Source organism: Aquarana catesbeiana, linkage group LG04 (assembly GCF_042186555.1).
Source record: "Aquarana catesbeiana isolate 2022-GZ linkage group LG04, ASM4218655v1, whole genome shotgun sequence".
Classification (NCBI taxonomy): domain Eukaryota; kingdom Metazoa; phylum Chordata; class Amphibia; order Anura; family Ranidae; genus Aquarana; species Aquarana catesbeiana.
Window position 1 is genome coordinate 38,247,792 of NC_133327.1, and position 11,534 is coordinate 38,259,325.

Here is an 11,534-nt window from a genome sequence, read left to right on the forward strand (position 1 = left end):
ATGGTTGTCAGCTTCTACTAGTGGTATTTTCTGTTGAGGTAATTCAGAAAAGTATGCTGTATTTTGGTCACCAGATGGGACTGACAATCATAGTAAGCCATAGTATTTGTGCAGCCTGGTCAAATACTTTGACATTCGTTCAACTGATGTTTTTTAAATAGACCCCCAAGTAATAAAAGCATCCATTCTATCTGAGACAGCCTCCACTCTTCTGGGAAGGCATTCCACAAGATTTTGAAGCATGTCTATGGGAATGGCGATGCAACCAAAAGACATTTTGTGAGGTCTGATGTTGGACAAGTAGACCCAACTTGTGATTGGCATTCCAGTTAAAATGCCTTCATTAGGGCTGAAGTCAGGATACTGAGCGGGTCACTTGAGTTCCTCCACACCAAACTGGTCACACCTTGTCTTTATAGAGCTCTCTTTTTACACAGGGGCACAGTCTTGGTGGTACAGAAATGGCCTTCCCTAAACCGTTACCACAAGGTTGGAAGAGCACAATTGTCTAAAATGTCTTTGTATGCTGTAGCATTAAAAGTATCCATCACTGGTAATACCTGAAATCCATTATTTGGACTAATATCCACATACATTTGGTCATATAGTTAAGGAATGTTGGTCTGTTATGGACCTCAAATACACAGCAAAAATGGCAAAAAACTTTGGGCTGTATAGTCTAGGACAGATATATATTTTTTGCAAGGCACCAAAAGTGGCTACATTTTGCCATAAAATTTATATTTAAATTTACAGAAGATGTACAGGCATCAGCATTTTGGTGATAGACAAAAGCCCAACTTTTTTTTTTTTGACTCACTTAGTTGTACATGCACAACCCCGAAACACACACCCAACTAAAACCTACACATGTTTTACACATATATTCCTGTCCAGAAAAACACAACAATCCTGCAGGTTTTAGAAAGGAATGTGGATCTAACAGTTGTTCATCTACTGAAATAACACTCTACATTTAAGAAAATGTTTGACTGAAAAATTATTAACCATAAATTATGATCTCCTTTTGTCTTCTGAAATGAGGCAGCAATTGGCTGTCCATATTGTAGCATCATATAGCAAATACATTCATAGGTTTAGAAGGTGGGAGATATGAGGTGGAATTTCGGCAGAGGATGGTGAGGACGACCTTGACCCCACGAAAGAGTTCCTCTCGGAATTTGGTGACAGTGAGGGAGTAGATACACACATTACTGAATGAGCTGAATACGATCAGCATATTGCAGAGCATCCTTACCACATTCACTGGGTGGTAGAAGTCATATCGATTCACTGGTGGATAGGTGACCCTCTCTACCACTTTGACTACCATCTTAGGCAGCCAGTGAGCCAGGAACGAGATGGAGATCATTGCCAGCAAGGTCACAGACTTCTTCCTGCGTAACACCTCTGGATCATCGGACTGCTTTCCTCCGTTTGTCTTCAGGAATTGCCGCACTCTGGTGGTCATGGTGATATGCCACACTGTTAAGCCATTGGTCAATATGAGCGACACCAGAGGAAAGACAATCCACACTGTGGTCTGGATATGGTCGTAGACTGACAAAAATGGAATGGAGCTCAGATTGCGGTGGAGAGAGCAGATATGGAAGATGGTACCATCAGGTCGGGTGGTACGGATGGGAACATACATCCAGAAGGTTGGCATGGCCACAAGGAAAGCGCTTGTGTAAACACCAAGAATGACCCACCTTGTGACTGAAGGCCTGCAGTACCGAAGCTTCAGCTTCATACAACAAACAATGACATAACGGTCAAAGGAGAAGGCCACCGTCAACCATGTTAGAGAGTACACGCAAGTGAAGTATATCCAGTTGCTAACACCGCAAGATGGTTCAGGCCAGTAAAGCGTAAAATCAACATAGAAGTAAAAGATGTCCCGGAAAATGGTCACCACCAGGATGAGTAGGATATTGGCAACAGCCAATGACACCAAGTAGTAGACAATGGACTTGGACATGTCCAGGTTCCCCTTCCACAAGACGGCCATGGTCACTATACTGGCTGCAATGAGAGAGGAATCAATCTTTACTGGACATCATATAACTTTACTGACTCTTCATCAAAGTCTACTTTTGTCTTCTGTATTCAGTGCACAAAAATAGCAATACAGGAACTAAGTGACATGATGAGATCTAATAATATCAAAACTGTAATAGACAAGGATAAAAAGAAAACTATATTAGAAGTGGAGTTATTCTTTGTAGCATCCAATCAGATTTCATCAATCATTTTATAAGAAAATAATCTTGAATTCTGATTGGCTGCTGTAAAAAATGTCTCTGACCTATTCACATTTCTCACAACATCCTCCAGCATCCGGTTCACTGAACATCCACTCAAATGTGATATTTTATCTTTTATTAGTTGAAGTGTTAAACTACCTAACCATCTTTTATTTTCCTGGAAATCTGTTAGTGAGATCTCTACACTGAGCTCACAGGTATGCACCTGAGGTGCTCATTATGAGGGGTTCCAATCATCCTTATGCTGAGTTCCTTGGTCTGCATACCTGAGGTTCTCATTATGAGAACACCTGCTGTGCTCATTTTGAGAGGCGACCACCTTTTCCACACTTATGCCCTGTACACACAATAGGATTTTCTGATGAAAAATGTGTGATAGGAACTTGTTGTCGGAAATTCCGACCGTGTGTAGGCTCCATCACACATTTTCCATAGGAATTTCCGACACACAAAGTTTGAGAGCTTGCTATAAAATTTTCCGACAACAAAATCCGTTGTCGGAAATTCCGATCGTGTGTACACAAATCCAACGCACAAAGTGCCACACATGCTCAGAATAAATTAAGAGACAAAAGCTATTGGCTACTGACCCATTTATAGTCCTGCCGTACATGTTTTACGTCACCGCGTTCAGAACGATTGGATTTTCCGACAACTTTGTCCGACCGTGTGTATGCAAGACAAGTTTGAGCCAACATCCGTCGGAAAAAATCCATGGATTTTGTTGTCGGAATGTCCGATCAATGTCCGACCGTGTGTACAGGGCATAACTCCCCAGGTTTGCATACCTGCAGTGCTCATTATAAGAGGTTCCCACCATCCCTGCACTGAGTTCATGGGTCTGCTTCCCTGCTGTGCCCATTTTGAGGAGTTCCCACCTTCCCTGCTTGGCTTTCAATTTATTTTATATTATAGGGAACGGAACAGAAGGACCTGGAACACACAAAGGTGGGCAGGAGCACCAATAACTCCTGGGTGGGCAGGAACAGAGACAGAAATGTATAGATGGTGGATTTTGTTCCTAGCATATCCAAGGCATATAAATTGCAACTGAACTTTTTTGCAAACTTCTGGTTATTTAGTCTAAACGGCCAGCAGTTTTGCAGGCAAAGCTAGCCAATAGGGACCAACTGGAATATCATAATCTGTAGCTACAGAGTTTAAAGGGTAACTCCTCTTTTGTGGAAATAAATTATAATAGCATATACACCTTCCACACAAGCCATATTGTAATTTAATGATATTAAAAATTACCCTACCTTTTTAGTCTTTTGCCGCTGTAATTCTTTGCTAAATTAAATGCAATATGGCAACCTGGAGAGCGTTCCATACACTGCTAGTGTAAAATGTAGCTACCTGCTTGTGTGATTTGTTCTCAGAAGCCTACACTACGATACATGTAACATTTTAGGCATCCGCTGCAATAGGGATTTCAGTTTTAGTGAGATACTCCCCAAGGGTTAAATACTTCCAATGAGATGCAGACATTACAACACTCAGAGTGCCCCAGGCAATTGTGATGAATCAGATCTTCCCATTCAAAATCAGTCTGCAAAGGACATTGTGCAACAAACAGCTAATTTCTTCAAAGCAACAAAAAGTATCTGCAACAAAGTGTATTAAAGTGCCTGCAATATAAATTGATCACTCAGAAGGGATTTTTTCCTCTCAACGGAAGTGGAGTTAACCTTTAAAAGTTCTATTTTTTATTCTAAATTTTCTACACATTCGCAAATGTGAGAATGAGAGAACAAAACATGTAATTGAGTAAATTAACTATTTCTACAAGCAGTCTGTTGTCCTTTTCCATCATAGGCTAAAGTAGGACAACCAGGGAATTGTTTATCAGAGTATGGTTTTAAGTAAATGAATGTCTGAGTTTAATATCTTTTTTGGGTTCATAGTTAAAAAAAAAGATAATTAGAGATTAAGCTCCTGGGTAAGACCTGTAGACTAGAGTGACAGAAGAGGGCCCCAGGTGTCATCACTGGTTATTTGGAGGTCCAGCAGCACATCTGCGCAATGTTAATGGAGCCATCACACAAGGGTCCTCCTGGAAATTGTTCGGGAGCATCTGCCGCACTTCACAGTCTCTAGAGATGACAGCTATAGAGGATACTATGATTGGTCACTGGAGAGAACGAGGGTCTTCCTTATTATCATCTCTACTGATACAAACTGATTCGTAATTTACATCCACCAGAAACTATTGTGAAATTAAGGCAATGGAGGAAACCAAAGAAAAAAAAAACAGATGCACTATATAAAAAAAAAGACTATAAAGTGGAAAAAGGTCAAAGAAAAATGTACAAATTGGAAAAAATTTAGCGTACCACGGGGGATATGCAATCAATTTGGCACCCCAAAATTCATCACTTAGTGACCTGCCTTTGGCAGAAACCTCAGCTTTTTAATGCTCTTTTTATTCTTTCTGCCTTATGGAGTTTTTATCTACTCTTCCATGTAGAACACTTCTTATTCAGAAATATTTTAAGGTTGTCTTGCTTTTGCTACATGCCTGACATCTATAGAATAGATTTGCAATACTTAACAATTCTAATTTAGCAAATTCAGTAATAGTAAATGAGCAATACAATTTGCAGGAATTATACTTTGGTGTGTCCCCCTGTAGAGGTTGTATAAATTAATACCCACTGTATATATATATATATATACATATATATATATATATATATATATATATATATATATATATATATATATATATATATACAGTATATATATCAATGCCATTAAGAGACAAGACTCACCTGGGAGACCGAATACACACATAATGGGGTAGAAAAGTCTCTGGATGGTCCGGATCCATGGCTCCTCCATGGCAATTCACCTAACTGCCTCCTGTCTGCCTTTCCCACACTTACTGCTTCTATATTTCAAATCACAATGCTCCACTTACTACCCTCTGTTCACATTAAAACTAAGTAATTACTACCCTCTGCTTACACCGCTTTTAACTTCCACTCTACCAACCAACCTGCCCACAGCTACAACGCTTGCTACCTTCTACTCACACTACAGCACTTATTACACTACAATCACACTACAACACTTATTACACTACACTCACACTACAGCACTTACTCAACTGCGTTCATACTACAACACTTATTGCCCTTCACTCACACAGTTTTATGTGAGCAGCCCTCTTCTCTTTCCCTTTACTACCCTCCACACTGCTACTATCAGCTACCCTTTTTTCACACTACAACTTACACACCGTCTTAACACCACTAGGCATACTGTGCTGCCCTTCAATCTAACTTGCTTTTCTCTATTTAAGTCAGAGCACCAGCCTACACTCCACCTCCTCAACAACCATTCATGTATTCATTATACTTACACACTACTCCAATTTACTACCCTTCAAACTTATTCTCCTACTACGGTCTACTCAAACTATGCAAATCCAGTTGCTACCCTCTGCAACCACCTCACTGCCCTTCACTAATACTGTCCAGTAATATTACTACCCTCAACTCATGCTTCTACCACCAAGACTACCACCCACATTCTCTCTGCCTCTGTCTAAACGCTATACCTCACCTATCTGTGCTTCTCATTATTTCACAGCCGCGTCCTTATGTGATAGCGATAGCCCTAGTATATGCAGAGTGCTGCTATATTATTATCTTATTTCACTACAGTCCAAGTACAGCCCTGCTTGCTCCTCTACACTACAATCTGAGTCACTCTACCACCCCAATACTGTGCCTAGATATCTACACTGAAAGGTGAGGAAGAACGTCCTGTTACTTCAAAAAATAACACTGAATACTGCAATGGTGGCCTGTTTACAGAACAATCCAATTAAATGGCCTTTACTCTGGTACCCTTAGTGATGTATAAGAGCATAAAATCACCTGCTTGTATCTGTATTGTAATCACCTCCCTGTATCTGTATTGTAATCACCTCCTTGTATCTGTATTGTAATTACCTCCTTGTATCTGTATTGTAAGCACCTCCATATATCTGTATTGTAATCACCTCCTTGTATCTGTATTGTAATTACCTCCTTGTATCTGTATTGTAAGCACCTCCATATATCTGTATTGTAATCACCTCCCTGTATCTGTATTGTAATCAGCTCCTTGTACCTGTATTGTAATCGCCTCCTTGTATCTGTATTGTAATCACCTCCCTGTATCTATATTGTAATCACCTCCCTGTATCTGTATTATAATCACCTCCCTGTATCTGTATTGTAATTACCTCCCTGTATCTGTATTGTAATCACCTCCCTGTATCTGTATTGTAATTACCTCCTTGTATCTGTATTGTAATCACCTCCATGTATCTGTATTGTAATCACCTCCCTGTATCTGTATTGTAATCACCTCTTTGTATCTGTATTGTAATCACCTCTTTATATGTGTATTGTAATCACCTTTTTGCATCCGTTTTGCAATGACCTTCTGTTTTATAATCACCTCCCTGTCTATATTATAATAATCTTCCTGTAACTTTATTATAATCAACTCCCTGTATCTATATTATAATCATCTCCCTGTATCTATACTATACTCACTTTATTATTTCTATCTTATAATAATGTCCTTGTATCTATACTATAATCACTTTACTGTATCTACATTATAATCAGTTCCCTGGGTCTGTATTATAATCCTATAACTTCATATATTCTGTTCAGTCCAGAGCCCCGATATGTTTGGTATTATTCTATAGTTGTATATTTTATCCTGAGCCTGTTCATAGAATATGCATGCTAGAATATCATATAATATCTCCTAAGACTAAAATATTTCTATTTCCCAGACTGTCCTATCTTCCCATTAATATATACATTTGTAGAGTAGTGTTATTTCTAAAATCTCATGGTTGTAAATATCTATATGTCTGTGCACGTCCTCTGTTCTCCTGCCAGTGTCTCCCCCATTGCTCTTCTAGCTCCTCGTCTTGTCTGTCAGTCCTCGGGCAGGTCTGTGAGCTTTTAACTGTCTTCCATTAACATACTGCAATTTATTTCTGCACTGGCTCTCTGATTGGCCGCAACAGCTTCCTATGATGGCCCCGGGGAGATATTTACCCAAAGTGTTGTGAGACCTGAGGGCAGGTTGGAATTTTTCCTCTGTAAGGTCTGCCCTGAGGGATCATCCACATTCTGTCACTGTTCAAATCCAAGCTTCATGCTCGATCACACTCATGCTGTAATCGCCCTGCAGTACCTTGGGCAACACCAACGTCCCCTAACACCATGATAGGGCACATCACTGTCACAATACATTATAATATATATATACTGTGTTTATATATACAGTATCTCACTAAAGTGAGTACACCCCTCACATTTTTGTAAATATTTTATTATATCTTTTCATGTGACAACACTGAAGAAATGACACTTTGCTACAATGTAAAGTAGTGAGTGTACAGCTTGTATAACAGTGTAAATTTGCTGTCCCCTCAAAATAACTCAACACACAGCCATTAATGTCTAAACTGCTGGCAACAAAAGTGAGTACACCCCTAAGTCAAAATGTCCAAATTAGGCCCAAAGTGTCAATATTTTGTGTAGCCACCATTACTTCCCAGCACTGCCTTAACCCTCTTGGGCATGGAGTTCACCAGAGCTTCACAGGTTTCCACTGGAGTCCTCTTCCACTCCTCCATGACAACATCACAGAGCTGGTGGATGTTAGAGACCTTGCGCTCCTTCACCTTCCGTTTGAGGATGCCCCACAGATGTTTAATAGGGTTTAGGTCTGGAGACATGCTTGGCCAGTCCATCACCTTTACCCTCAGCTTCTTTAGCAAGGCAGTGGTCGTCTTGGATGTGCGTTTGGGGTCGTTATAATGTTGGAATACTGCCCTGTGGCCCAATCTCCTAAGGGAGGGGATCGTGTTCTGCTTCAGTATGTCACAGTACATGTTGACATTCATAGTTCCCTCAATGAACTGTAGCTCCCCAGTGCCGGTAGCACTCATGCAGCCCCAGACCATGGCACTCCCACCACCATGCTTGACTGTAGGCAAGACACAATTGTCTTTGTGCTCCTCACCTGGTTGCCGCCACACACGCTTGACACCATCTGAATCAAATAAGTTTATCTTGGTCTCATCAGAGCACAGGACATGGTTCAGTAATCCATGTCCTAAGTGGGCTTGTCTTCAGTAAACTATTTGCGGGCTTTTTTGTGCATTATCTTTAGAAGAGGCTTCTTTCTGGGACGACAGCCATGCAGACCAATTTGATGCAGTGTGCGGCATATGGTCTGAGCACTGACAAGCTGCCCCCCCACCCCTTAAACCTCTGCAGCAATGCTGGCAGCAGTGTTGCCAACCCCCCCCCAACCCCCGAAGTGAAATTTACTGGCAGGACGCCAAAATTTACAAACGGCACCAAATGTTTTTGCTGACAAAAATCATGCCATTTACTGACAGACCACATTTTTTACTGACACTGCTAAAAAAAATACTTAAAATTACAGTTTTCATTGCTAAAGAGTGCAAATATCAATATTTAAACTATAAACATATAGCTAGCGCTATTAGAAATGTGTTTAGGGTAAACAAAAGTAAAAAAACATATTTCTCCATTGATTTGAAGGTCAGGTTACTAAAACCCAGCCAGCACAGAGTTCCCCCTTACATCAAAGTCTGGAGGATTCCCCTTTACAGTGAAAGGGAACTCTTATGTAAAGGGGAGTGCTGCAGATCATGATTTAAGGGGGAACTCTGATGTAAGGGGAGGCTCTGGTAACCGGAGACCACTTACATCAGGGTCTGCAGCATTGCCCTTGCACTGTAAGGGGGAATCCTGCTGACTCCGATGTAAAGGGGAACCCCAGGAACTCTGATGTGGGGGGCACTCTGGTGACCAGAGACCACCTTCTGTAGAGTGAATACACTAAGGTAAGGGGGGTTACTAATATAGGTGGGAACCTTTATATAAGTGCCCGTTTACATTATTGTAGTCACTCCCCCTTACAACAGCAACCCCCCCAGATGGTTAGAGGCTGCAGACATGATACAGGAGATAGTCAGAGGCTGCAGACATGAGAAAGAAGTTGGTCAGAGGCTGCGGACAGGATACAGTAACAGGAGATGGTTAGAGACTGCAGACAGGATACAGTAACAGGAGATGGTTAGAGGCTGCTGACAGGATACAGTAACAGATGGTTAGATGGTGCGGAGATGGTTAGAGGCTGCGTGTAGGATACAGTAACAGATGGTCAGAGGCTGTGGACAAGATACAGTAACAGGAGATGGTTAGATGTTGCAGACATGATACAGGAGATGGTTAGAGGCTGCAGACATGATACAGGAGATGGTCAGAGGCTGCGGACATGATACAGAAGATGGTCAGAGGCTGCGGGCAGAATACAGTAACAGGAGATAGTCAGAGGCTGCGGACAGGTTACAGTAACAGATGGTTAGAGACTGCGGACAGGATACAGTAACAGGAGATGGTTAGAGGCTGTGGACAGGATACAGTAACAGATGGTTAGATGCTGCGGAGATGGTTAGAGGCTGCGGGCAGGATACAGTAACAGATGGTCAGAGACTGTGGACAAGATACAGTAACAGGAGATGGTTAGATGCTGCAGACATGATACAGGAGATGGTTAGAGGCTGCAGACATGATACAGGAGATGGTCAGAGGCTTCGGACATGATACAGAAGATGGTCAGAGGCTGCGGACAGGATACAGTAACAGGAGATGTCAGAGGCTGCGGACAGGTTACAGTAACTGATGGTTAAAGGCTGCAGACAGGATACAGTAACAGGAGATGATTAGAGACTGCGGACAGGATACAGTAACAGGAGATGGTTAGAGGTTGCGGACAGGATACAGTAACAGGAGATGGTTAGAGGCTGCGGAGATGGTTAGAGGCAGCGGGCAGGATATAGTAACAGATGGTCAGAGGCTGTGGACAGGATACAGTAACAGGAGATGGTTAGAGGCTACGAACAGGATACAGTAACAGGAGATGGTTAGAGGCTGCGGACAGGATACAGTAACAGGAGATGGTTAGAGGCTGCGGACATGGTAGTTTCCTCCTCTGTCCCCCTTTATAATACCATACCTGTCTCCACATCAGTCATTGTCCTTCTTCTGTCACTGTGTCCCTTTCACCTCTCCAGTCAGGCACTGTGCACATCAGTGTCCTCCTCTGCCGGGCCAGCTTCACTCCCCATTAATGTCCTCCTGAGTCCTGTGGCCTGTGTCCCCTTTTTCTTATACTCCTCTACCTCTCTGCACCGTTGTGCCGCTGTGGCACCACTGAGTGCTTTCATTTTAAAAATGGCGCCAGGCGGTGACATTACGTTACTGTGCATGCGCCGCCCGGCCGATCGTGTATGATCTTTTGGAACGGCGCATGCACCGTTGTATGGTTGGCCCGCAGCCATCTTTTTTACGGGTTCTGCTGCCTGTAACTGGCATTTACGGGCAGCCCAAAAATGGGGTGAAATTTACGGGCTGCCCTTAAATTAACTGGCGGTTGGCAACACTGGCTGGCAGCACTCAAACATCTATTTCTCAAAGACAACCTCTGGATATGACGCTGAGCATGTGCACTCAACTTCTTTGATCGACTATCGGCCTAAGTGGAACCTGTCTTGTTAAACCTATGTATGGTCTTGGCCACCGTGCTGCAGCTCAGTTTCAGGGTCTTGGCAATCTTCTTATAGCCTAGGCCATCTTTATGTAGAGCAACAATTCTTTTTTTCAGATCCTCAGGGAGTTTTTTGCCATGAGGTGCCATGTTGAACTTCCAGTGACTAGTATGAGAGAGTGAGAGCGATAAAACCAAATTTAACACACCTGCTCCCCATTCACACCTGAGACCTGAGACTGACATCGGGGAGGCAAAATGGCTAACTGGGCCCAATTTGGACATTTTCACTTAGGGGTGTACTCATTTTTGATGCCAGCGGTTTAGACATGAATGGTTGTGTGTTGAGTTATTTTGAGGGGACAGAAAATTTACACTGTTATACAAGCTGTACACTCACTACTTTACATTGTAGCAAAGTGTCATTTCTTCAGTGTTGTCACATGAAAACATATAATAAAATATTTACAAAAATGTGAGGGGCGTACTCACTTCTGTGAGATACTGTATATATATATATATATATATATATATATATATATATATATATATATATATATATATTTATATATGTGACAGACCTAGCCGGGAGAGAGACTTTTGGAGGGGACTCAATGCTAGCCTCATGCCGATCGATCGAAGGCCCTGGCATTTGGGGGAACGGTG

The 11,534-nt window shown here is 41.9% G+C and overlaps 1 protein-coding gene across 1 annotated transcript; it reads right to left on the reverse strand.

Moving 5' to 3' along the window:
• Positions 1-1,072: 1,072 nt before the first annotated feature.
• On the reverse strand, positions 1,073-5,108 carry LOC141141359 (probable G-protein coupled receptor 139). Its single transcript, XM_073629024.1, has 2 exons — positions 5,039-5,108; positions 1,073-2,025 (listed from the first exon to the last, which is right to left on the reverse strand). Exons 1-2 carry the CDS (start codon positions 5,106-5,108, stop codon positions 1,073-1,075), a joined length of 1,023 nt encoding a protein of 340 aa, XP_073485125.1.
• Positions 5,109-11,534: the final 6,426 nt, after the last annotated feature.

What these genes read in the sequence shown, in the direction of transcription:
- LOC141141359 (XM_073629024.1), bottom strand. Translation starts at nt 5,108, where the DNA reads ATGGAGGAGCCATGGATCCGGACCATCCAGAGACTTTTCTACCCCATT. An exon ending in GTGTGTATTCGGTCTCCCAG is followed by an intron (nt 2,026 to 5,038) that starts GTGAGTCTTGTC and finishes CTCTCATTGCAG; the next exon opens with CCAGTATAGTGACCATGGCC.